Raw genomic sequence first — 27,440 nt, 5'->3', positions numbered from 1 at the left:
TTATAGAGAAAGTCAAGTTTCATTTATTCCAATTAAATTATAGCACGGGTTTCATATACAAATAAAATTTTTGCGTAAATTAAAGTACAAAACGCTACAAATTTCAATCATGTAAAAATGCAAAAATATTTGTTTCTGTATGTTTCCCCTCGAACACGACTCGGGGTGCAGCAGCGGGCCCAGAGCGTGCCCGCCGTCGTGCCCGGCTGATGTCAGTGGGCCGGTGTCTCGAGCCGGTAGCTGCTGCCCCTGGAGCCCTCTGGTCCCGCGTCTGTGTGCGCGGGGAGCCGGCAGGCCTTCCCAGATCCTGGGCTCCAGATGCTTCCGGTTATCAGCCACCGGCGGCACAGGGGCGGTCACACGATCCTCGGGCTGTTGGGAAGGGGCCGGACCCCCTCCCGCGGCGCGGGGACGCGCCTGCCGAGCGGAGAAGATGCCGCGGGGGCCGGGCCGGGCCGTCGCCGGCCGTCACTGGTCCAGCTCGTTTTCGTTCTGCAGCGTCTTCATGGCCAGCCCCCAGAGGGTCATGCTGGAGAAGAACTGGCCCTCGGGGTTCCTGTAGGGCGTGGAGGCCGCGCGGCCGCCCGGCCCGTCGCCGCAGGGGTTGTCCAGCGCGGCCGGGGACGAGCGGCCCAGGGACGGGCTGTCGGCCGGCAGCGGCTGGTCGCCGGCGGAGGCGGCCGCGCCCGGGTAAGCGAACGTCTGCTGCGGCGCCGGCTGCAGGGGGCGCTTGGCGAGCTTGCCGGGGTCCGGACCCAGCTTCTCCGGCCCGCCGGCTCCGTGAGGCTCGACCGCGGCCCGGAACTTGCAGTAGGGGCCGGCAGCATGGCTGTCAAATTCCGTCACGGACTCTTCCACCGCGTGCGCGGGGAGCTTGAGCGACGCGGGCATCAAGGCGACGGGCACGTCCTGGGAGAACGCATCCGAGCCCTGGGATTTCTCGAGGTCGGAGGCGTCGAGGGCCTGCGCCAGCTCGTCCAGCGCGTCCCGGCGCGCGTCGGGCCTGCAGTGCGTCCTCTTGTGCCGCCGGAGGACCGCGGAGCGCGTGAAGCACTTGCTGCACACCTCGCACGCGTACGGCTTCTCCCCCGTGTGCGTGCGCACGTGCCTGCGGAGGTCGCCGGAGCCCCCGAAACACTTCCCTGCGAGAGGAAAAGGATGTCCTTTCAGAAGCGGGCCTTCCGGAAGCACCGCCCCCGCGCCCGCCCCCTTCTAAAACCCAGACCGGCTCTGCTTTCACTGCTTTCACGGGCACGGGCACGGAGTCGAGCCCTCCCGTCACCTGCTCGCCCCAGAAGACGCTCGCTGTTCTTCTCCACTGCGTCCCTCCGACCCGCGGCCTTTTGGCGGCGGGCACCTCAGCGTGAGCCTTCGAGGGCCTCTGTGTCCCCGCAGGGGAGCGCCTCGCCGGGTAAGCCGAGGTGCCTGCCCCTGCCGGACCGTGCCGGGAAACCTCGCCCGTTTTGTTCAAGTTTCGGCAAATCTAACGTGGCCGATCGACAATTTACAAACAGCTGTTTGCTTTCAACATAATTTTACATATGCTTCTCCTGGTTCTAGTCCCATCCTGTGTATATGACAGAGGTGGGGGGGGGGGTCGACTTCCATGATGAGAGTAGGTAAGATCGGAACACAGAAACCAACACAGAGCCTTCCACAAGACATCACATGTTGACAGAGGACTGAGAACTAGGCAGTTACGTAGATGCGTATTTAGAGCTTCGCCCTGACCCGTGTGAACGCGTGAACGTGGAACGCTCAGCTCCGCAGCGCCCGCCCATCAGGCAGACCAGGCGTCGACGTCCATGCGTTACAGGTGTACCCTTCCCCACGCAGGATACCGAAGCTCGCCACAGTGGCCACAGTGACCCTGTGTCCTCACGTCTACACCGTGCCCTCAGCGTCAGGCTCGGTCTCTTTCACTGAACAACACTGTTTGCTATGCTGTCGCTATACCACACAGTTGATACAGACACGTGACATGTCGTGGACTCCAGGCCTCAGAACCTCCTCGATCTCCTGCACGTGTGGGCGGGCTCCACCTGTTTGCTAGTATATTTCGTGTTCAGTCACCATCTTTCTTTACACTGTTTAGGATAAATTCTCAGGAATGGAATTACTGGGCAGATGGGAATAATCTTTTCTGGGGTCCTGAAGACGTGAATTTTAGCCACAGTAGAGCTCCCCCAGGAGAGGACCGTGGCCAGTCTCTCTTTCATCCCGGAGGCAAGACAGGGGGCCAGACTTCACAGCCATCCTTGCCGTGAGGACACCACGGGGCAGCACCTGCCTCCTGCCTGGGGAATCTGGTGAGAGACAGCCGGCTGGCCGTGCTGGTGGCAGAGAGGACGGTCACCGTGCACGACCGTGGCCCGCAGCCCCAGGCAGTGCAGGACGCTGCGTTTCCAGGGACTCAACGAGGGTGCTCCCAAGCGAGCTGCCCGGAGCCATCTTCAGTCCAGCCTGTGAGGACTGGCCAGAGGGGCGATGAGACCTCAACAGAGACAGTCTCCTGGGAATAAACTGCTAAAACCCAGGGCTAGAGGAAAATGCATGTCTGCACCTTGGAAAGTGCAGAGAAATGCTGGGAAAAGAAGAGAGGGAAGGGAAGGAGAAGGCAGTCTGGGGAGGGAGAGGACAGAGGGAGGAAGGGTGGAGGAGGGAGAGGGAGGAGCTCTCTATTCACTGCAAAGCCCAGAATGTGAAGCCATCTTAAAACTGAACCTGTCTTCTGAACTCAAGGAAATGAAAACACACACCCACACAAAGTAGTACGCCGATGTTCACAGCGCACTTGCTGAGTGAAAGCAGTCATGAAAGGCCACATGCTGAATGATTCCGTTTATACGAAATGTCCAGAACAGGCACATCCAGAGAGAGAAAGCAGATTAATGGTTGCCTAGGCTGGGGCGTGGGAACGAAGAATGACTGCTAGTGGGTGTGGAGTTTCTTTCTGGGGTGATGAAAATGTTCTAAAATAGACCATGGTGAGGGCTGGGTTGTGCAACTCTGTGAGTAATATACCAGAACCACTGAACTGTTCGCTTTAAATGGGTAAAGTTTATGGTATGGGGCTTTTACCTCAATAAAGCGGTTACAAAATTTTGAACCTGTCCTATAAGAACGAACATTCTTGCGCTCTCTATATCTTCCCCTGGCCCCAGGCTGACCTTATCAGGGTCAGAAACCATGGCTAGTGAGGGGAGGGAAAGGGCTGGAAACATAAGGTGAGGCAGGCAGGGTCCTCCTCTGCTTCCTCCTCTACTGGGGTCTAAGCCAGCCCTAGCCGGGGAGGGAAGAGAGAATTTAATCTTAAATCAAGTTGACAGCTGTAATAATCGTTTGGAACTGACATTTTAAATTAGTGATTTGAGACTGCATTTGTGATTTAAAGTAACAATTGCTTTCCTTTTTTTTTCCTTTTTTCTCTTTTATTAAGAGAGAGAGGGAGAGAGAGAATCCCAAGCAGGCTCCACACTGTTAGCACAGAGACTAACATGGGCGGGGCTCGATCTCACAAACCGTGAGATCATGACCTGTGCTGAAATCAAGAGTCAGGCACTTAACCAACTGAGCCACCCAGGTACTACCAATTTTATTTTATTAAAAAAAATTTTTTTCTTAATTTATTTCTGAGACAGAGAGAGACAGAGCCCGAGTGGGGGAGGGGCAGAGAGAGAGGGACACAGAATCCGAAGCAGAATCTGAGCTGTCAGCACAGAGCCTGACACGGGGCTCGAACTCACGGACCGCGAGATCATGACCTGAGCCGAAGTCGGACGCCCAGCCGACTGAGCCACCCAGGCGCCCCAATTTTATTTTTAAGAGTAATGAGAAGAGTCATGGAGCTGCCTAACTTTGTATCCACGAGATGAGATCTGTGTACAATTTAAGTGGGAGACAAAAACAAAGGTACTGTCTGGCTACAGCCCAGGAGTCCTGCCCTGCTCCAGATTCCAGCTCCAATTAGGAGGAGGTGCTCCGAGCAGAGCCCAATTCCAGCCTTCCCACAGCAGGACTCTGGACGTTCTCCCTGTCTGTTGCACACAGGAAGTCGTAAAAATCGTTACTCACTGATTCCTCCATGACTCAGTCGGCATGGTGAAGTGCTCGTCACAGGCACGCACGTGTACGCACGCACACAACACACGCACGCACGCACACCCTCTCTCCTTCAGAGGCTCAAACCCTCCACGATCACAGGGACGCAGGTAACTGAGAGTCCGCCCTCCCTCACCTGGGTGGCGAGGCCCCTCAGAAGCGAGGGCCGCCGGCCCACCCTCCCCTTTCTGGCCACTTCGCTGCCACGTCCTTGCGGAGAGAAGCGCCCTTTGCTTCGCCGTACGTGACCCGGAAGCCCTCCCTCTTGACCCCGCCACGTGCTCGAGATGCTCCGGCAGGACAGTGTGCCGGCAGCCCCCAGGCCCTGCCGTCGAGGCGGCTGTGCTGACGCCCGCTGCTGCACACCTCGCCCTTCCACGCTTTTCTGTCTACGCCCCGCGGACCCGGCTAGGAGCCCGCGGCAGCCGGACTCGGCCGTGCCCAGAGCACCTCGGGGCAGCTCCACGAACGTCTGACATGCGAGCCCAGGGAGGGATGAGAGGAGACCCCGCGGGAGGGGGCGAGGGGACAGCACCGCGTCCGTGTCACCCCCGAGGAAAGGGAGGTGAACCACGCAGTGACAGGGCAGGCACCTGGGGGGCCGCGTCCGCGGGCGTCACCCACTCACCGCAGGCGGGGCAGCCGTACGGCCGCTCACCCGTGTGCCGGACCCGGTGCTTCACCAGCTTCCTCCGCATGTTAAAGGACTTGCCGCAGTCGTCACAGGTGAACACTTTGTCGGCCGTGTGCGTCTTTCTGTGCTCCTTCAGGTTGCTGAAGTTACTGAAGCCTAGAGAGACCACAAGAGGCGTTCGGCTCAAGGACTGAGGCCGTTTTCGTCAGCGGTCTTCGAGAAAGAAAAGGAAAACGCTCAGCAGTACCTCGCCCACAGATGTCACACAAGTGTGGCTTCTCTCCCGAGTGAATAATAATGTGGCGCTGGACGTCACCAGAGGCCGCAAACCTGCCGTGACATTCGGAAACTCAATTAAGAATTTCTTTCCACATTGGTGCACATCTTTACAATTGCAAGTCACTGAGGGGGACGGATGGGCTGCTCCCCACATCCCTGCAGAACGAACCAGACGTGGCCTGATTTCATTTGAAATGTGCATTTTTAAAAATCTTTACTTTTTTTCTCTTTTTTACAAGAAAGTAGAAAATGATGCAAGTGCTTTGTTTCTGAATGACCGTTTTTTTTTTTCTACCTAGTTTCGTCACTCTTTTTCTTCAGAGATGGTCACCGGGTTGGCTCAGGGAGGTCTCGGCCACAGAAACACGCTTCCTGCCCACCACGCCTAATTGTAGAACTGGTTCTGTTTGCAACAACACGTGTATGGACATGGTTTTAAATACACGCCTTGCTTTTAAAGGGAGTTCAGAAGGCTCCCATTTAACCCACGTTGTAAAACAAGGCCAAAGGGAAGTGACACCATCTGAAGAAGCGGGGGCTCACTCCGGAGGCGCCCGAAGCGAGGGGTGTGCGATACCCCCGCACGAAACGTGCCCGCGGTGCTGAAGCGGCCACGGCAGGAAGGGAGGCGTGCCAGGCCAGGCAGCCTTTCTTTCTCTGTTTCCTCCCATCTGCAGAGACCGCGGTTTTCCCGGACCTGAACAAGGGGCGCTTCTTCCTCCAGCGTCCCCACAGCACGTGCCGCACCCCACACTGGAGGACTTTGACTTGAACTGTCCCCAAAGCCGTCTCTGCCCACCGCCCCTGACTATGAATTTATCGGAGGCAGAACCTGTACTGTTTTTTTTCCCTTCTCTTTTTTAACAAAGGCCTTACACCCACCGTGGAGCCCACGTGGGGCTTGAACTCACACGTGAGCCCACGTGGAGCTCACGTGGGGCTTGGTCTCACTCTGAGACCAAGACCTGAGCTGAGATCAAGAGGCTCATGCCTAACCCACTAAACCAGCCAGGGGCCCCTATACTGTTTATGTTCCCATCACAGCACTTAGCATACAGCAGGTGCCGAATAAATGTTGGTTAAATAAATGAATGACTGAAGCGCTGTGGCTGGTGCCTGTTAAAAGTGTGCAGACTCCAGACAAGCGGCCCAGGGAGGGCAGGAAGGTCCCCACTGCGACTCTGTCACAAGTCACAGCCCTGCCCAGCTGGCCACTCGCACTGCTGAGCTCTCAAGGCCTGTTTCTGACTCAGCTCAGGGCCCTTCCAGCCCCTCCTGGCTGCGAGTCTCATTGCTCCCCCCACCCATGACAGTCACCTCCACGTCCCCATGGATCTATGGTCTATGTTAACAGACATTCTTGGAATGAATGGAAATTTTAGTATAATTTTGTTTCACGTAAAATCCCATTTCCTAAGACTCTGTGTCCTAGATTTTCTTTCTCTTAATGAACATTTCTCTTTCTTTTTGTTATGGAAAAGCCGGAGGGTCTGACTTTACCTGCGTTCCTTAGCTACGCGGTGAGCCCACAGGTGGCCCAGAGAACACCGAACTCAAAGACAGACACGAGTTATTCTTTACGAACAGAGGAACAAGCCCAGCACTGACCTCTTTCCGCAGATTTCGCAGATGTATGGTTTTTCACCAGAGTGCCGACGTAAGTGAGTCTGCAAGTTACCTGCCTGTAAGAGAGGGGAGGAGAAAACGCATGCCAGTAGTGACCAGTTTTCTTGAAGGTTCTATAAATCCAAAAGGAAAACTAACAGACTGAGCCAGGTCCTGGTCCAACTTCCAGGTGAAGATTACATATGCACAGCTCAAAGCAGCCGCGTGCAGGGAGACCAGGGACAGCCCCGTCCTCACTCGGGGGCCTGGGCCTGCCCGGCAATCTGCAGATCGCACGGACAGGCCTGATGGGACACTTCTGACCCCAGTGCTCCCCGTGAGCCCCTGGCTTGTCGCCTTGTGGGTACGCGCTGTGCTGCTTCCCTGGCAAATGGGCCCCATACACTGTGGGGGCTGCTAAGCTTGTATTTCAAACAGACCTCGGTCCGCTTTACCTGGTGTTTTTAACTTGGACCATCTATACGCAGGCATCACTTGGAAACAAAGCATCTGTCTGTACTTGGTTATTTCAGGATTCCTTGTTTCTTTTTTAAAAACATGCTTTGGTTCATAAAGAAGGTAAGACACGTGCAAACAGCACTTCCCCTGGGCTCTGTTGTGCCGGACTGGGCTGTCCTTTCTTTTACCTTTGTGCAAAAACGCAAAGCAGGAGACTCAGGAGCCATTTCGCTGCTGGGCCTTTTATGTTCCTAATTGCTGAAACTAGCAGGGCTTCGCAGAGAGTAACTTATTTCTTTTTTCATTTTCCTTTCATAATTGAGTTTTTATTGGTTGTTCTGAGGATCAGTACAGACAATTCAATTTGTACACAATTCTTAACGTACGTACCGAGAGAGAGTAACTTACTTAAATGGGGATCGCAAAATAGGTTTCCATGCAATGATCAATAGGAAATCAATATTAACTTGCCTCAAGTACACTAAAATTGAAACAGCAATCGCCTTATACTAAAAAAGCTCCTGGCTAATGTTTCAAATTAGGATTTGAAAACAAAATCCTCCACTGCTGGAATTTAACTTAATAGACTCAATCTGTCATTTCCCCTCCTAATTTTTTACAGTGTTCCGTTATAAAGACACTGAAACGAATGAATGTGCCCGAGGGTAATAATGTGCCGGCATTATGCACAAAATAAGCCAAAAAGAGAGGATGAACAGTAATGGCCAACTAACAAATTTGGCTTTGTAAATCTGCAAACTAGATTTTAAATAAAATGCAGACAGTTCATGGTTATACGTTTGAAGACGGTCTGAAGTCCACTTCTGAGTGGAAACTTACAGGTAGAAAAAGTGCGGCCTGTGGATTTCATGTTACAGAGCATGGAGATTCTGTGAGTCAGGCTCTGGGAGATCACACAGTTAGATACTTCAGAATATGATAAATATGGCTTCGAAAAAACTAGGTTTATTTGAGGTAACTAAAGAGGAAGAATTTGGCAAAACATTGGTAAATACCTAGCTTTTAACAGAATGACTATTGACAACAGTAAGTGTCAACAGCCATATACGTTTCGTCTGCCTGCCCTTACACACAACACTAAGCTGCTCTTAGTAATTAGATCTCTTTTCTAGATGAAAAACTCAGATTCAGATAAATAAGTAACTGCCCCTGTTACACAGCTGGGCCAGAAAGTAACATGGGTTTGTGGGAGTCTGAACTCACAAGTTTCTGTGAATAAACTGGCTGGTGTTGACTATTCCGTACAAGAGTCACTTGGCTGTTGGGGAAACAGCTCCTGGGAGGTGAGATAATGTACCACTGACTGTTTTAAGTCAGTCAATTCCTAATTCCAGAAAAGCGCATCAACTATATAACAATTTGAATAGCACCATGGGCTCATCTGTTAAATTAGGTCCTTCTTTTTAAGTTACTTTGTAAATGATGTATCACGACTGAAATGCATTCTCTGAGTCCGTGCTTAGCAGCACTGAGCCCTTGCTTTTTAACTGAAGCGTCACAGTTACTCGTTTTCAAAGCAAGTATAATCAAATGATCTTCCACTTAACATAGTATAATAAGCAGTAGTAAAACAACCCCTTGAATTTTTTTTTTTGTAGCTATTTAATAAATAGAAATGGATCATGAAAATCTTTCCCCAGATAAAGGAGCACATATTGATCTGGCCGATGGTATAAAAGCAGATGAAACACTGAAAGATTCAGGCAAAAAAGTCCAATAATGCATTCAACGATTTATGCCAAATGACACAGCAAACTGGGACCCAGAGTACTTGACCTTTACCGAAGCATCTTTATTTTTGGTAAACTGTGCTTCACTCTCGTGCTCATTACATGCGAAGTACCCAGTCCACATCTTGGATGGAACTCTCTAGCAAGCGGTAGTAACAGTGACTGCTACCGATGATTCGGAGGTTACCAGGAATGAAGCGGCTGGGCTAGCAGCCGCAGACAACTTGTCACCTAGTCACAATTCCCTTATAAAGTAGTAGCATCGCGGTCTACGGAAAAGCAAACAGATGCTCTGGAGGGAAGTCATCAGCCTGGGCTCCGACAGCCGGGATCAAACATCCTGATTCAGCTCTGTGGACTCCCAAGCCTGCGGCATTCACTGTCTGTGCTCAAGAACGTTAGTGGCAAAGGAGGCTCTACTCCTTCTAAGCAGATATTTTAAATTAGGAGGGAGCTGTCAGAACTGTGAACAGAAAAACTCTGCTGCAGAAAAGAACTAACACCTGATTTGGGTAATTTAAAAAATAAACCCTTTCTAATAGGCACGAGGACGTGAGCATTTAAACACGAGCAAACCAAACACGTATTCTCTATCAGAACACTTTTCCAACGGCAGCTGATTATTCATGTAAAAAACAGCTGAGGAGTCATACCATCTTAGAGATAAAAGGGATCCCAGATCTTAAAAGTCACCTAGTTCAGGAGTTTTGGGACTTTAGGATTTCACCAAATAACAAAAGTTAACGGGAAAAAAATCTGGAGATTAGCACAGAGATGTCTCCTAAACAACAGGAGTGTGGGACATACCACCTCAGGGCTCAAAATTCAATAACTTAGGAAAAGTTCATCAAAACACTCTTACTCTTGCATTTTCCCCTGGACAGGTCCAAACCCTGTCACCTGTGGCGTCAGGTGTCCGTGCCCGGGGGGAGCACACTGATCTCCAGGCGGGCCCCCTCAGTTCCGCTCCACACACGGACACCTCTTTCCGGAAGGCACCGACTGCACCAGTCACTCCAAGTTTCCATTCCTGCCTCTTTGGAGAGATGACACAACTCCAGTCCTCTCCCGAAAGACAGCTCAGTGCACAAGGTTTCCTCTTCCCATTTCTCACGTCACAGATGTTCAGACCTGCCCCTACCTCACGTCTCCTCCGGGTGCACCTACGGGGCCGGGTTCTACCCCGCACGGACACCCTGCATTCGGACAGAGCCTCATCATACTCTAACGCATGCGGGACCCCCAGTGCTGAGATCCGCGCACAGACTGTGTCCACAAATATATTAACAGGTGTCGTCTGTTGCCACAGTCTCGAATTACGGTAGCTTTGCAAAGCTCACGTATCATACTGCTTACGGACTCAACGGCAAGGTTATGGGTAACTTATTCCCCCCCAAGACTGACTCTACTAAATATAAATTGAGGAAACAGCATAAAAGATTAATTCTCATTGGTGAATCTGTTTTCTCACTTTCAAGACTTCCAGAAGGGAAAAGATTTACAAACTCCCTTCTACCAAAGCAAACATTCCAGTAGTAGCATGGGAGCACTCCAATACACCGTAACCGCAAACATCTGCTCCAGCTCATTCTTACTCAACACATCTCCAAAGGCAAGGGAATTAAAAGCAAAAATGAACTATTGGGACCTCCTGAAGATAAAAAGCTTCTGCACAGCAAAGGAAACAACCAACAAAACTAAAAGGCAACCAATGGAATGGGAAAATATATTTGCAAATGACATATCAGACAAAGGGCTAGTATCCAAAATCTGTAAAGAACTCACCAAACACCACACCCGAAAAACAAATAATCCAGTGAAGAAATGGGCAGAAGAAATGTCTTCTCTAAAGAAGACATCCGGATGGCCAACAGGTACATGAAAAGATGTTCAATGTCGCTCCTCATCAGGGAAATGCAAATCAAAACCACACTCAGATATCACCTCATACCAGTCAGAGTGGCTAAAATGTACAAATCAGGAGACTATAGATGCTGGAGAGGATGTGGAGAAAACAGGAACCCTCTTGCACTGTTGGTAGGAATGCAAACTGGTGCAGCCACTCTGGAAAACAGTGTGGAGGTGCCTCAAAAAGTTAAAAATAGATCTACCCTATGACCCAGCAATAGCACTACTAGGAATTTACCCAAGGGATACAGGAGTGCTGATGCACAGGGGCAATCATACCCCAATGTTTACAGCAGCACTTTCAACAATAGCCAAATTATGGAAAGAGCCTAAATGTCCATCAACTGATGAATGGATAAAGAAATTGTGGTTTATATACACAATGGAATACTATGTGGCAATGAGAAAGAATGAAATATGGCCTTTTGTAGCAACGTGGATGGAACTGGAGAGTGTGATGCTAAGTGAAATAAGTCCTACAGAGAAAGACAGATACCATATGTTCACTCTTATGTGGATCCTGAGAAACTTAACAGAAGACCATGGGGGAGGGGAAGGAAAAAAAAAATGGTTAGAGAGGGAGGGAGCCAAAACATAAGAGACTCTTAAAAATTGAGAACTGAGGGTTGATGGGGGGTGGGAAGGAGGGGAGGGTGGGTGATGGGCACTGAGGAGGGCACCTGTTGGGATGAGCACTGGGTGTTGTATGGAAACCAATCTGACAATAAATTATATTTAATATAAAAAATAATACAAAAAAGAAATTAAAAAAATAAAAAATAAAAATGACTGCCTGCCGTAAGGCAGAGATGGCCAGTGGGCCCTACTTATAAAGTATCCCTGTATCCACAACGCGACAGCTTCCTCAATGCCAGAGACCCCCAGGCTTATCAAATGTCTGCTTGTCTTTGGGGCTCACCTGAGCGATCTCGTAACATACTTCCCGTCTTCATCACCCGCCCCGAACACCACTTCTTCCAGGCAGAAACGAGCACTTGCTTCTCTTTGCCCATGCTGTTCCCTATGCATATTTCCCCAGCACACCCCACGCTTGCCACAAACACTTATTACTGAGTGGTTTTTAAACAGAAGTCCTTGTTCACAAAAAATTTCATAATTTCACTACGAACTAAAACAGCAATACGCATCTGAAAACTGCAAGTATACGTAATCCTATGTTCACAAAACTCCGACAAAACCACAGACCCCAGCAGAGGAGGATTTCAGGAGCGGCAGTCATCAGGGCCACCTTGATGGGACTCCGGAGGGCAAGTGCAGGACGAGGTCTGAGCAGCGGTCCTCAACCTCAGCCACACTTCCAAATCGCTGTACTAACACATCCCTACACCCGGGCCGCACCCCAAAGCCACCAAATCAGAATCTCTGGAGGCCAGACCTGCCATCGATGCCGGGAGAGGAGGCTGAAGGCTGACTACGGACGCTTCAATGTCCGGTTCTCTCTGATTAGCAAAGAAGGGTCAGGGAAGGATTCCATGCAAGGAGAGGACAGACCCTAAGCCGTCATCACATTTTAAACGTCCGAAGGGCTTTCGTGTCCCCTGTTTCATTTACTCCTCCTGACACTTGCATGAGGTAGTACGACGCCGATTTAAGAATTAGGACAATGTGGGCCAGGGAGTGATGGCTGCTAATTGTTAACAGTCATGAGTCCAAGTCTTAGGTTCTCCTCCACCCCAAAGTTGTGAGGTTAAGATGGTGGGGGGGGGGGGGTGCCCTGGGAAGACTGGTTTGCAAGAACGGAGAGGGCGGCCCTGGGATGGGAGATAATGACACCCCCCTGAGCACGAACTACGTGCCAGGCAGAAAGGAGTTCTTACTCCTACCAGCTCGTTTACTCCCCACATGCTCCCCAGGGTCAGTCATCTCCTTTCCCTGGTTTCACAGACAAGGAAGCTGACGTTGCAAAGGGTGGGGTGGCTTGCCCGAGGTCACTGAGTAGCAGGCCAGGGGCGGGATCCGAATCCACACTGCCCATCGTCATGGCCACAGCTCGGAAGCCCCAGGCGAGGCCGTCCTGAAGCCGCCAGGGCCTGGAACAACTGGCAGCTGGAGGAGAGAGGACTCCCCTCGCTCCTCAAAAACCTACTGGACGCAGTGTGGGTGCCAGAGTCCTCCTGGACGGCAGGTGTGGACTAAAGACGCAAAGGCAGGGGTCCGGACTCGGTGAATCCCTGCAGGCAGGTGGCAGTGGGAGGGAAAAGCCCCTGAGGGCACAGGTTTGGGGGTTGGGGGGGAGAACGAAGGGGACCCCGGAGAGCTGGCTCCGTGGGGGACGTGCCAGAAGACGGCGCCGCCACGGAGGTTCCGTGCCCTGGGGAGCGCTGCGGCCAACTCTATGGCCTGGAGGGCTCTTGGGTCAGGGCCCAGCCCAGAGTCCTGGCCCCGGTGACACAGCGTCAGCACGAGCTGCGACCGGATCTACGGCACCCGCCAGTGGAACAACGGCGTGCGGTGGCTGTTTCCTCGGCGGGCCCGTGTGCCTGGGGCCGAGCAGCCGGCCTCACCCACCCTCTAAAATGCCAGCGCCCCGCACGTGGCAGAGAAGCAGGGCTCTCCCTCCATTTCAGAAGTGGGTTGCCACCAGTCTACGTTCAGAATTTCCTCTAACACATTAACTCTCTAGGGGGTGTTTACGTCCAGCGCCCAGATCATCACGCGTAGGAGGGACCAAAACACTGGCTGGATGGGGAGACTTTATACGTGTCCCAATGATCATTAAACGGGTCAGCTGAAAGGCGGGCCAAGCAGGAACGAGAAATGCTTGCTCTGTTCCCCGCATCATAACAACTGATATGCCAGCCGGAGGAAGGGGACATTTGTCCTGGACACAGCCCAGCACTTGCGGCCTCCAGGTGGGTGGGTGCTCACTGTGGTTTACCAGAAAGCTTGTTCACGAAAGAGAAGAAACATACCAGGATCAGACCCATCCTTAAATGGGGGGGAAGTTCACACCCTTACAAAAAATGCTGTTTTTCCCCTGATGATCTAAAAATTTGTTTTCCTTAGAAATTATTTTCTTCCGATTTAGTGTGAAGTCAACGTTACAGACACCACCAGAGGCTTCTCTCAGAAGTCCAAATGTAGGTCTTATTTGTAATAATAATAAAAAAAAGCACTGTGTTTCGGGTTTCCAATTATTAAAGTAAATAAGAGTATTCCCACCTGAGAGAAATGTTTCCCACAAATGTTACATTCAAAAGGTTTCTCACCTGAAACAAAACAAAATAACAACTTGTAAAATCATTAGTCACATCAGCACCACAATTTTGTTTAAAATGTTGACACCATCTCCGCTGCCCTCTCAGAAGACAGTGTCGCCTTCTTTCCCAAAGTACGAGCGTGGGCAGAGTCCCCACGTCCTCCTGATTGTCCCGCACCCCCCTGGACGGTGCAGAGGCCATCTGCCGGACAGCAGCGGCCTGCTCCCCTGCCCTTCGGCCTGAGTCCTTTACCACCAGTTTCCGACACGGCCAGAGAGCCTTGTTCGCACCACACGAGGCGGTCACACAGGGGTGGACTTCAAGCGTGCCGGGGAAGACCCCTCTCCGCCGCCTTTCGGTGGCTGACACGCGCTTACAGGGGAAAACAAGATTCAGCAGGGAGACGCGCTTCCCTGGCCACCGCCGGCCTCTGCGTCCTGGAACAGAACAGACGGGCGACCTCTGTCCAGAGTGGACGCCACCCCAGGGGAACCACCGCAGCTCTGACCCGGCGCAGAGAGCAGGAAAAGCGTACTTCAAGGTACCCCTGTGGCCTGTAAAACCTACTATGCTTTGAAGACCAAGAATCCCCCTCAAATCAAGTGGTTTCATTAAGATTCCTTTTTTAAACATGAACGTTTCCCTTCTTCCTGTGTTGCTGAAGTTTGGCACCCTGCTAGCTCTCTGAGCTCCTGCCAGGATATTTTTTGAGTTGAACGGCTTCCTAAAACTGTTCAATGGCTTCCTCAAGGACAAGCTGGAAATTCCGACCCTGAGTAATTATAATCACACGAATCCTGTATTTGGTGACTACATTCACGTCTGAAATTATGGGGAAGACGATAACGTCAAGTCAAAGACCCCATTCTGAGTTACAACAGTTTGAAACGAGAGGTCACCAGTCGCCGAGACTCACGAGTGACTGGGGCCAATCACCCTACGCCAGGGGGCCTCCCTTTCTGCTCTCAGGACCCCTTCGCACTCTGAATAACTGACGGCCCTAAAGAGCTTTGGTTTACATAGGCTACATCGGTGGGTAGAGCCCACGTCAGAAATGGAAACGGAGACCTTCAGAACACGCCATCAGACCTCTCGGCGGCCACCAGAGCGGCCGCAGCCTTTAGCTGACTCCACTGTGCGCCTGGAGCAGGAAAGGAGAGGGCAAGTAACATCGCAGACTCTGATGGAAAGAGTTCAGGCCCCACAGACCCCCTGGAAGGGCTCCCCAGACCGTAATCAGAGAACTGCCTGCCGCCTTCCCAATTTCTGTCCCCGTCAACACCTGTGCATGGCTGTGTGATACTGGCATCCGAAGATGTTCCTTCAGAACAATGTAATTTGTTTCCTTTAGAGCTAGAGAGAGATGTTCTCAAATAAAAATCATAACGATCGTTAGGCTCCAGGAAATTTAAGCAAACAGAATGACCTAAATAAAACAAGTTTTTTTCAGGCAACGCTGAGCCAATGACACTGCCTTCACATAAAATAATTCTGAACCACTACCACCAACGAAAGCACTTTACATGCAAACACATGAAAACGAAGGGCTGCCATATAGAAGTCTCTCGATAATGCAACAAGGTAGCAAACACCTAAGCCCGTGGGCAACCCAAAGTGGTAACAGGATGGCACGTGGACATGATCACAATGGCACAAGCACCTTAAAAGCAGTTATGCTGGAAGCACCCGTTAGCATATTACTTCTCATGCTTATAGGGGAGCTGTCATTAATTCACGTGCAGTAGAGTCACCCAGTTTAACTACAGGAAGGAAAGTAACACGTAAGTGTCGTGTAATGTAAGTCATATAGCACATAAGTGTCGTATAACGTCGTATCCGTGACACTTAGCATTTGGAAAAAATAAACTTTCTGGAGAAAGGACGAGGTATGAATTAGGGTACTAAGCCTCTGAAAATTCAACGTTCAAAGAAGAATTACCATTTGAAAACCAATTATCAAACGGTTAAAGCTGATCCTTATTAAAAAGTGTACCTCTTCCTTCCAAACCGCAATTTGAAAAAATATGATATTAACATGGCTTCCCAGAGACCTTTTACTATTACCCTCAGTTATTTTGGTCTGGATGAACCTACAACATCATGCTTTAAAAAAATATAAAGTTCATCTAATTCTAAAGAGCAAATACAGCTTATCCGTTTTAGAACATATCTGAGATTTTCAGCGCGTCAAAACAATTTGCCACGCTTCTTCAAAGCTGGAAGGTTTATCACACAAAGCCACGATTAAAAACGAAAAGTGTGCCTTCTTTTGCAACTGGTTCTACGAGAGCGTCTACAGAACTCCGAGATTGTTCTTTAAGAGTAATCACCAACAACGTCAGAGAAAGAGCAGCTAACGCTCCTGGATTTTCTGGGGGATTATCAATGGCGTCATCGAGCAACAGCAAAACTTCTTACAAAAGCAGAGCAGGCAGTGGTGTCTGAGCGTCTGGGTCAGGTCCTTTCCTTTGCCTGCGGGCACTGAATCAGTGTACCTGTGTGAGACCGTTTGTGAAGCTCCAGGTTGCTTGGGTGTTTAAAAGGTTTCCCACACAGTTCGCACGCGTACTGTCTCTGTGGCTGGAGCATCTGGGACTGGTCCTCCAGCGCCGCGGGGTCCTCGGGCCGCTCCGTGTCGTTCACGCAGTTCGAGTGCTCAGAGCCGATGAGCTCCCCGCCTCCTCGCCCCTCAGCACTGGGGCCGCTGGCTTCCTCCCGCGCATCTGCGCCGGCAGGGCCTGCCCGCTCGGTCACACCGTCCTCGTCCTCCCGCCTGGCTTCAGACGCCGGCTCCGCGGGTGTCCGTGACCTGAGGAAGTTGAGCCTCTTCAGGTGGATGGCCTTTTTGAGCCTCATCTGCTTGGCCGGGGGCTGGCGCGTGCTGTCAGACCCCGGGTCCGGGTCCCGCTCACTCAGGGGCGGGGCCGAGCAGTGCGGAGGCAGGAGCCCCGCAGGCTGCCGGCCGGCCACGCCAGGCTGGCGCTCCCCGGCACCGAGGCCCGTGGGGGTGCTGGACGGGAAGGGCGGCTCGCCCACCCTCCCGTGACCGGGACAGGCAGCCTGTTTATAGTACTGCTTACTGTAGAAGTTGCGGAGTTTGTAGCAGTAGCTCTGCCTGAGAGGCAGCTCTGGGCCGCTGGCCTCTAGCGGACCGGGCGCCGGTTTGGGCGCTTCGCCCGCAGGGTGATGAAGATTAACTGACGGGGGAGCGTGAGAATGGGGTTCATCCAACACCTTACTCTGCTGAACCTCCGCGGGACACTCCTGCAGCAAAGGAGGAGGGTAGTTTTCGCTGACGACACAGTTAGCGTCAGCAGCCAGAGCGCTCTGCAGGGAGAATGTACTGTTACAGGACACGCCAGGGGGCTGTTCCACAGCGGCCGATTTTAAAAACGTGTGACACAGATTCAGAACGTTTTGAACCTGCAAGCACTGGGCTATGTCCAGCACTACTCGTATGTTGTCCTGGTTAAGATCTAGATGGGACGTGTACATGAAGTCCAGGATCTGCCCGATGCCGCTGACGTTTTTAACATCCAGGTGAAAAACATCACTTTTTTGGCCTGAAGAATTCTGAAAGAGGCTCCTGATAAAAAAAAGGATAGCTGTTTATAGCATGATTACTTTTTTCTTATGAGTAATACTCATGTTAATATTCAAGAATACTATCCTGTAAATGCTGAGATTTATGTTTTGTTATTAATTTCATTTTAGAGAGAGTGTGAGAGGGGGAGAGGGGCAGAGAGAGAGAGAGAGAGAGAGAGAGAGAGAGACATAATCTTAAGCAGGCTCTGCACTGAGCATGAGGCTCAATCCCATGACACTGGGATCATACTGGAGCTGAAATCAAGAGTGGGATGCTCAACCAACTCAGCCACCCAGGTGCCCCTACATGCCAAGATTTTTAAATGAAGTACATTTTAATCCTTTAAAAAGTGTTGGCAAGCTGTCCAATAAAGCAATTCAGATGAATTAAATTAGTGTGCTGGATATTCAACCTTCCAAACAGATCTCAAAGTAAAATTCTGAAACATACTCATTGCTCTTTTCAAAGTATAATTATCCATATGTATGATCGATTGCATACAGATAGAGTATTTCACGTCTAGTCTGGCAAACTATATTTCAGACCATAAAACACATAACAAAAACATTTCCACATCTAAGTGCCTTAAAATGTCTAAAAATAAAAATAACTGTAAGAAACCAACACTCGACACTCATTCTTTTTTTTAATTTTAGTTTGTTTAATTGTGGCAAAATATACGTAATATTTACCATCTGGTCCATTCCTAAGTGGTTAAAAATGTTAAACATAGCTCCAACGGGAAATCCAGTGGCATGAAGTACATTCACATTGCTGTGCCCCCATCACCACTGTCCATTTCCAGAATGTTTCACCTTCCCACACCGACACTCTATACCCACGAAACAATTAACTTCTATCCCACCCACCCCCCCCCCCCCCCAGCCCCTGGCATTACCACTCTACTTTCTGTGTCTGTGAATCTGACAACTCTAGGGACTTGATATACACTCATTTTGTAATCAGATCTGTTAGACGTTTCTCTGCAACCCAACGGCCCACAAGCCAGCAGTGAGAACAAGAAGAACCCTAGGAGTGAATGGGGGGAAAGGGCACAACGCCCACGCGCTTTATTCTGCACACGCGTCAAGTTCCAGGTGAACGAGTTTGTGCTGCATCTAAACCACCAAGCTGGGTCAGGTACGTGGTCTGGCAAGTTTGTGGACCTTTTCCCTAATCCAATCACCTGCTTCCCCAAAATAGCCTTCAGCTCTGTTCCTGCCTGAGGGAAGCACAAATTAAAAAGGGGCAGGGAAAGCAGAGTCTGGGACCAAGTTGCACAGGGACAAAAAGGGCTGATTACCTCAGTGAGCTGATCCGTTCATTACAACATGTACTTAGACCATGGATGATGGCGGAGGTTTAATTTGATGGAAAGATTAAGTCAGGTTCCATGTACGATTTACAAGAGCAATGAAACGGCATGCATTTTAAGGGGAAAAAAGGTACCAAAGAAAAGCTTCAGTGCTTACAGAGAGATAAATCTCAGCTACTCAGAAAACGTATGTAGAACACTTAACTCCAACAATGTCTAACAACCTAAAAATGAGTATAGGAAGAAATAAATTCAGTTCAAACCTGTTTTCTTAGACTATTCCAGTGAAAAACAAAAATGAAAATATTTTAATAAAAAATCAGTATGTAGGGTGTTTTCCCCCCTTCGGTTTCTTATCACAAGGAAGTTCTCACCAGGAATTCCATTCTTCAATCTTTTTACCACAAAAGGGTAAGAAATACATAGAGAAACCTGACATTGATTAGAGCTCTTAAAGACAAAGTGGCAACACACTTTCAATCAGCCCAGACAGTTTTTGGTCAAAAGCCTCTTTTCCTCTCAGGCTGCTCTAAATACAAAAAGCAAAACTCGCACCAAGTGCTGCAAAAGGTAAGAACAGGTGAAATCCAAGGAGAGAACAAAATTTAGTCAACACACATCCACGCTACAAGAGCTTTTTCTCCATACAGTTAGAAGCACAAAGTCTACAACACGTACCTGAAATACTGACTGAACGCTGCCAGAACATTCTTATGTGCTTTAAAGCAGACCCCTTTCACCACCAACATGCAGTCACAAAGCAGGCCTTGGATACGCTGCTCGTGCAGTTGCTGAAGGAGGTGGCAGCTGTGGGTGGCAACCGGGTCCATGCTCAAACACCCGGGAGACCTGTGAGGAAGAGCACGAAGTAGACCGTGACCCAGGGGTGACTGGGAGCTACGTGGCCCCAGAACCCGCGGACTGACCTGCGGTTCAGTCATGGCTCCTTCAAACAAACCAACAACAAGCATAAAAAACCCTGGGTCTTAAGCATCGAGACCGACCGGTGCAGTTTCACAGAATTACCTGCAGTGATGCAAATGTTCCGCATCTACACCGTTGGATACAGCAGCCTTAAGCACTTGAAATGTGGCTGGTGTGACTGAGGAACTAAACCTTTAATTTATTTAAAGAGCCACGGGATTTGACAGTGCGAATGTAGACTACGACCACGATAATGCTATATGCGTGTCTCTTGTTTCTACTTTGGAATAATTCAACAACAACAAAGCGTGTGTATGTAAACACTTAGAAGGGTAGAGAAAAGCCAAGCGGATAAGATCAATCCGTATTTATTGAGCACCTATACGTGCGGCGCTGAATTAGAAGGTGAGGAAAATTAGGAACTTACCTGCAGAGATAAGGTGTAAGTCAAAATAAATTAACTTACGTCACGAGACACTAATAACAAAGATATCACAAAGCAGCACGTGTACTCGTCTGCTCCTTCCTGCCTCTCTGATGGGGTGCTACCTTAGCAAACACCCGTCTTGCACGTACCCGACGTGCACACTAGAAAGCGTTAGGCTCCTGCTGAGCTTGAGAGCACTGAAGCCAAGGGAGTGGCAGGACATGATGTGCCTGTGTGTGTCAGTGCTTGTATGTGTTTATGAGAGAGAGGGAGAGAGAGAGAGAGAGAGGGAGAGAGGGAGAGAGGGAGAGGGAGGGGGGGGGAGGGGGGGAGAGGGAGGGAGAGGGAGGGAGACGAGACGGAGAGAGAGGGGGAGGGAGGGAGAGAGAGAGAGAGAGAGAGAGAGAGAGAGAGAGAGAGAGAGAGAAGGGGAGAGGGTCAGACCATGTAGAATCTTACAGGTCTTTTCAAGAACGCTGACTTTAAGACTGAAGGAGACGGGACACCCTCTTTCAGACACGGAAGGTCTCACATCTCTTCAACCTCTCTATGTGCCAGGTTCTAGGGCTACACCAACAAACCAGCAAACATACCAAGTCCCCGCCCTCACGAAGCCTAAATTCTACTAAACACACACACACACACACACACACACACACACACACACACACACACAAGTACACGACACAGAACCACACAAATACAGTACTCAGACACCTGAATACACAGGAGAGGAAGGCACGGGTTCATGCCAGGAGCACAATCCAGGGAGACACGCTGAAGGGAAGAGAAGTCGTGGGGACAAATGAAGTCAGCCTGGGGCAGGCGTGTGCCGCAATGGCCGTGTGGAACGGTGTGGTCTCTTCGTTCGCTTTCATCCTCAGTGCAGAAGCATGATGGAAAAAGTCACCAAACCACGAAGCCAAAACGAAGCTTTTGAACACAGCCCCTTCTCCCATTGTGATCACCATCGCCTTATCCCCTCCCATGCCCCCTAGGTACCCACCAAAACACGCTACCTGCGGGTCCCCAGACAAGCTGTGTTGGGGAGAGTGCGGAGCCCCAGCCACTGCTCATGACCTACGTGACTTTGGGCAATGACTATCTCCACGTCCACGTTCCTCAACCTACCTCACGGGTTACGGAGACAATTGTGAGAACCCACATGAACATCGAGAACAGCAACAGACATATTAAGTATTCAACAAATGTTCTCTCTAAAGAGCACCCAGAGAGTCTGTGAAAAGTCCCGGCTCCTGGACACCGTCTGAGTTTTGTCCAGTCTTGTGCGGGGCCTACACGTCTGCACTGCAAGCGTCCAGCTGGTCCTGGGGCAGGCAGATTACAGGACCCTGCCTTGCTCTCTGCCCCCAAAGCCCTCGGTTCTGATACTTCCTGTCCTGGGAATACTTTATCCACACTGGACTCTTCCAAATAAATATCAGGGCTCTGCTGAGCTGTCACCATCTCCTAGAAGCCTTTCCTGCCGTTCGGAAACGTGTTCCTTCCTCCCCAGTGTTTGCTCAAGTCTGGGGTCCCCCCTCTGCAATCGTACGGCACCCCACACCTGCCTCCCTAGATGACCTATCCTTATGTTCCATCAGTTGCGTCTCCAGCTCTGCTGTGAGCTCTGAGGGGACCACCTTATTCACCTTTGCCTGGCACAGAGCAGACACTCACCCATTAAGATCCACGCTGGCTAACCTCTGCTGCTAACGAACAACAGTTAGTGATGTCTCTTTACATCTTTTTGACACCCCCCCTCCAGCTCCACAGCCACTCTTCTAGGCCCTTTCCCTTCTCTTCCTTTCCACCAGGTCTGTCTCCCTCGTCCATAAAAGTGACTGTGACCTCACTTCACCATGAAGGTTGAGTCCACAGATAACTTGATGTAACCTGAGTGCCTTTAAATTATTTTCGTAATTCCAATTTTCTCGCTCGTCCCTCACTCGACCCCTTCAGCTTCACAGGATGAAGTGCGCCTTCCTTGCAAAGCCAGCTTTCCTCCTCCCCTTGCCCCCACCACGGCCTCCCCCAGCACTCGGCTTCATTCTCGGCTTTTTCACTGCTTTGCTCTGTCCCCACCTGGCCCACCAGTTCCTGCCAACACACCAAGATTGCCTCGCGTTGAAAAAAAGCAGAAGAAAACAGGACGACAAAACCGTCCCTCTAGGCACATCTATTCATCACAGCGCGTTTTCTGACACCCCTCAAAGCAGCCACTCCACACCCGGCTCGGCTTTCGGAGGACTCTCTTCTCACCTTGCGTCTTGCTACACACGTGCCTGCAGGGGCCGCTCCCCAGCTACAGCCTGTGGAGTGAGGTCTGCGCACCTCCCTCTGGACACGCCTGCCTCCCCCGGGGCCCTCCTCTTACCAAGCCCCTGATCTGCTCCCTCTCTATTCTGTACGTCCTCCTCGGCGAGCCCCTTGCCAAGCGGTAATGTCCCTTACGATTCAGCCCCTGGGCCCCCTCTCTTTCCCATGAAAATCACATCTACTCCTGGCCTTCATCTGCTCGAAGCAGACAACCCCAAAATGGGACACTTTAGCTTTGATCACTAGCTCCAAATGTCCAACGTTCTGCTAACCATCTCCACTGTATGACCCCTCGACTTCGAATCTCTAAAACTCACCCTCAGCTCTACACCTCATTTGGATTCCCCTATTTCTTCATGGAAAGCTTAGTTTCTGACATGTAAAGCTTGGGGTACTGGCATGATCTCCTGGTTTGAGATCAGGGTGGGAGTCAAAGAAAACTAGCATTAGAGGTGATGTCACCTACAAAGTGCAACACTAAAGCACGGGGAGAGGGTTTTATCACTCAGACCAAGAATACAGAAAGGGGAGCGTTATGTCAGGTGGTGGGGCAGTGCCCCGTGTTAAATCTTCGAGGGTACCGAACAGCCAAGTGATAGAGTACTCAGTTACCTACCCCTGCCCCATCAGTTGCTTGAAAAGAAAAGGGTTACTGGCTTATTGTTATTACCTATCATTCACTACTTTCGGGCCAGGAACTGTGTTAAGCACATTCTATCCATTAACTCCAATAATCCGACAAGAACCCTATTGCCGGCCATTTTGAAGAGACGAAATTAAGAAATGGGGAGTTTAAATATCCTGTGTTCCAAAGCCAGGATTTAAAGCCTGGTTCCTAACCCTGGAGCCCATGCTCTGGTGCTATGCTACATCCCACGAGAAAAAGGACATTAAAAATACAACACAAAACCTTCCTCTGTAGGCTTTAACGCTAAAATGCAGCAAATGTTCTCGATCTTTAGACATTTTCCAGCTATATAGAAGTAATGTACAGTTAGAAACTGTTACACAATTTACACGGACTGTGAAAATCATAACTATTCTGTACTACTCAGTACAGTTCTCTAATGGCTTCATGACAGCAATTCTGTACCTCCCCCACAAGATTAGAGAGAGCTCTAGAAAAAGAATTTACATCTCATATTCCTCATGAGTCTTAGGGGTGACAAGTGTAAATAACGACGGATCATGTGCCTAAGACAGTGATAATAAAGACCCGTGCTTACAAAATGCTTCTAACGTGCCATGCACTGTTCTAAGCCCTTTACGCCTGTTTTTTCAGTCCCTATGCTCATCTCATACCCAGTTCATCTCATTTAATTCTCACGATAATCATAAGTACCCCTCTTAGTTTATAGATGAGGATGATGAGGCACGTGGACCATTAAACAGGGCTACAACTCTGACATTCCTCCAAGGGGAGGTGGGATCTAGGTCTCTCCCTGCCTTGAATCTGAGCAGCCTGTGTCTTAACGAACAACAGGCAAAAGTGAGGGTGTAAAGCCCTGCTCATTTCTGGGTCTGACAGCTGCCACTGTCTGTCTTCTGGAACAGTGACTCTGGAGGCCCGGGTTGGCTGTAAGGCGCCCAACTGGAGAACATGTGGAACCGGAGAAGGACTCAGCTGAGCCCAGCCTTCCAGCCACCAGACAGCAAAGCCACACCTGACTCTCCAGACCAGCCCCAGCCTCCAGGCGAGTATCACATGGAACTGAAGAATTGCCCAGTGGAGCTCTGCTTGAATTCCTGGCCCACAAAACCGTGAGAGAAAATAAGTTTTTAAGTCCCTAAGTTTTGGGGTAGTTTGTTGCAACGCAAGAGACAACCTGACCGGGTACAGAGAAGACGACACAGCTAGTGAGTAACTGATAATAAGGGGCGGAGTTCAGATTTAAACCCAGGGAATGACCCCAAAGCCCACGTGCTTAACCCCTACTCTGAGTTCCACTTGGCAGGTGAAAGGCCTTCCTTGGATCCAGTCAGTTGAGGGCCTAAGTGAGCGCGGCATACGCGAGGATGGGCAAGTGCAACACACAGTGGTGTGCTGGGACTCAAGGGGCACAGACCGATCTCCGTGTTTGCAGCTGCTCGCTCTGTGACCAGGAACAAAGACCAGAGGACACAGACCACATCTGCCTTATTCATCAGCGTATCTCTGGTACCTAGAAGGGCGCCCTGAACGCAGGGTGCTCAATACATAGCGTCTCCACGGCTGGAGACTCTGAGCCTCAGTTTTCCGTATGCAAAAATGGAGAGGTCCCCCACTGGTTAAAGAATTCCTAAGGTATTTCCTGTTTTAAATGCTACAAATCTGTACCGAAATGTGATGGTGGGAAGATGGACGAACTGGACTCAAAGGGAAATTTGGGAAAACTTGGGAAAATATGGGAAAAGAGAACACACACACACACACACACACACACACACACACACGAAACAGCTTACATGTGAAGAGGTGCTTGTAAAGGGAGTAAGAGCCAGAACGGAATTTTACCCTGCAGAGAGGGATCCTAGAGCAGGGGCCCTTCTGTTCCCTGGGCCACTTTTCCAACTGGTCAGATACCCAGAATTTGCAGAAGTTTCTTTCCTGGGGCCACCAATGGATACTTCTCCAAAGGTCCACAGTTCACACACCTCAGCACCCACCTTGCCTTAGAGTGGTCCGACCTTTGTCTTTGGTCATCACGGTTTTCAAATGGCTTATTCCTAATGCCCCCTCCCCCCAATCCCATGACAGAAGCAATGGCTTCAAGCAAGCAAGCCTGGTTGTCTTAGCTCTCTAGTGACTGACTCTAAGACACTATATAGGCCGACGCAGTTAAACTGACATTGTGTGCCTGACATGTGCAAGGCGTTGTGAGGATGAAACGCCTGGGCAAGATCTGTCCCCTGCCCTCCACAGGCTGTGTCTCAGTTTTCACCTCATTCATTTAACTTTATGGAGTGTCACTGTATGCTCCCCACTGAGGGTATGATGGTGAACAACTCACATATGCGGCCACCAGAGCCTTCACGGACAAGGACCTCAAATCCCTCCATTCTGACCTCAGTCTGCACTTTCCAACAGATTAAGTTCTTCTTTCCAGCTCATTTCTTAACTCGGGCAAAGCATCCCCTGCTGGGAACTGAAACTGCCCCCTCAAGCCACAAGGCCTGCCCTGAGCCGGGAAGATGCCGTGTGACTGACCCTAAGACGATGATCGATCTGACCTTCACTGCCCACCTGCACGCATCCGCCAACCTCTGTTCCACATTTTCCTTATATAAACCTGGAAGCCCTTCCAGCACTTTGGAGACGGTCTTTGAGCCTAGTCCACTGTGCTGCCCGTGGTGGCCTCCCTGAAATATACTCCTTTCTTGCGTCACCGCCACTCATTTCTCTGCCTATGGATTTCATCAGTGGTCTGTCTGGGGGGGTCCCGAGTCAGGTGCCCTTGGACCCCGGTGCCCCTGATAGAGAATAAAAAGGAACTACATGGTCCAGGAGACGCTGAAAGAGGGAAGTGCAGATTAATTTGAAGGAGGAGGGTCAGGGAGAACTTCCTCGAGGAAGAGACATGTGTGCTGAAACCGGAAAATTTGATTTACCAAGAAAGACAAAAGAGGGCTCCCCCTGGTCTTCCAGGGGGACCAAGTGAAAACACAAATGCAGAAGAGCACAAACACCAATGAGACACATGTGTGCCCTGCACACAAAAACACCTCAACCGCCCTGCTTTGAGACCTCAAGGCCATTCTGTCACTTCTGTTGGAAAATGTTTTCTTCCTTGTCCTTCCAGTGAATGCCTTCTGTTAAGGGCTGAATGGTGTTCCCCCCAAAACCCAAACGTTGAGACCCTAAGCCCTAGTACCTCATAATATTTGCGGCTTTGAGATCGGGTCTTTAAAGAGGTAATTACGTGAAGCCATTCGAGTGGGCCCTAATGCAATCGGACTGCTGTCCCCATTAGGGGAGAAAACTTGGACACCAGGAGAGACCTCAGGGATGCTCCCGCACAGAAGAAAGGCCACGTGAAAACACGGCAAAAACGTGGGTGTCTGCGGGCCAGGTGGAGCAGCCTCAGAAGAAACCATCCGGATACCTTGGTCTTGGACTTCCAGCCTGTGGTGCTGGCTACGAGGGCTTAGCAAACGGATGCACTCTCCATTCCAGCCCAACCGCGCTCACCTCCGGAGAGAAACCCTCCTTATCACCCCTCCCCCCTCCCCGCCGGGTGACTGGAGCGCACATGACCGTGTCCACACCCGGTACACCCCGTTCACCCCGTAGCCACTCGGTTAAGCGGCAAGCACTTAATGACCGCCCCCGTCTGCCAGCCCCCGCTGAGGGCCAAGAGGAACGGCTGAACCATTAAGCAAGCGGCGGGCACCGTGCTGAGCGCGGCGCGTTCACCGACTCCCGGGCCGGACCGGGGACGGAGTCTCCGCGCCCGTTTCACATGCCCGCAGCCCGCGTGGAAACGACGCCGCGCTCGGCTAGGAGCTCCGCGGCGCTCAGCCCTTCCCGCGACTACAGGGCGACAGACGGGGACAAGGAGCGCGCCACGGGGCCGAAGCGGCGGCAAGGGGGGCGCAGGCCCCGCGCCTCTGGGATCGAGCGAACTCCCGCGCGACCCTCGCTCAGCCCGGGAGCGGAGGCGGCGGCGGCGGCTCCGGGCCGGGGCCGCTCCCACCGCACCGCGCTGGGGCCCCACGCCCTCGCGAGGCCAGCCTCCCGGCCCGGCGGCCACCTACCCGAGTCCTGCCCCGCCTGCGCCTCTTCACCGGCCGCCGCCACCGCCGCCCTCAGCGCCGCTCGCCGGGCCCCGCCGGCCGCGGAACCATCCCGACAACGCCCCCTTGGCCGGCCGGATCCGCCTCCGGCTTCCGGGGACGTCACTTCCGCCGGGAGCGTGGTCGCTGCGCGCAGGC

At 51.1% G+C, this 27,440-nt stretch overlaps 1 protein-coding gene across 2 annotated transcripts; it reads right to left on the bottom strand.

The window, feature by feature from the left end:
* On the bottom strand, positions 1–27,373 carry ZBTB49 (zinc finger and BTB domain containing 49). Of its 2 annotated transcripts, XM_040487925.1 has the most exons (8): positions 27,264–27,373; positions 19,538–19,708; positions 16,454–17,544; positions 13,921–13,967; positions 6,623–6,696; positions 4,983–5,065; positions 4,730–4,891; positions 1–1,142 (listed from the first exon to the last, which is right to left on the bottom strand). In XM_040487925.1, exons 2-8 carry the CDS (start codon positions 19,687–19,689, stop codon positions 469–471), a joined length of 2,283 nt encoding a protein of 760 aa, XP_040343859.1. In that variant the 5' UTR covers positions 19,690–19,708; positions 27,264–27,373; the 3' UTR covers positions 1–468. The 2 variants fall into 2 exon arrangements, with proteins under 2 accessions (XP_040343859.1, XP_040343868.1); XM_040487934.1 differs by lacking the exon at positions 19,538–19,708 and having other exon boundaries at positions 27,264–27,330.
* Positions 27,374–27,440: the final 67 nt, after the last annotated feature.

The sequence above is a fragment of the Herpailurus yagouaroundi genome, unplaced genomic scaffold (assembly GCF_014898765.1).
Source record: "Herpailurus yagouaroundi ecotype Mexico unplaced genomic scaffold, PumYag 28, whole genome shotgun sequence".
Lineage (NCBI taxonomy): Eukaryota > Metazoa > Chordata > Mammalia > Carnivora > Felidae > Herpailurus > Herpailurus yagouaroundi.
The sequence above is the reverse complement of the archived record's forward strand: the minus strand, read 5'-3'. Positions and strand labels throughout refer to the sequence as shown.

Excerpts from the sequence above, each read along its gene's own strand:
- ZBTB49 (XM_040487925.1), bottom strand. The coding sequence starts at position 19,689 with ATGGACCCGGTTGCCACCCACAGCTGCCACCTCCTTCAGCAACTGCAC. Across the intron at positions 17,545-19,537 it reads GCGTTCAGTCAGTATTTCAG|GAGCCTCTTTCAGAATTCTT; the intron begins GTACGTGTTGTA and ends TTTTTTTATCAG. Across the intron at positions 5,066-6,622 it reads TGCGAAATCTGCGGAAAGAG|GTTTGCGGCCTCTGGTGACG; the intron begins GTCAGTGCTGGG and ends ATGTCACGGCAG.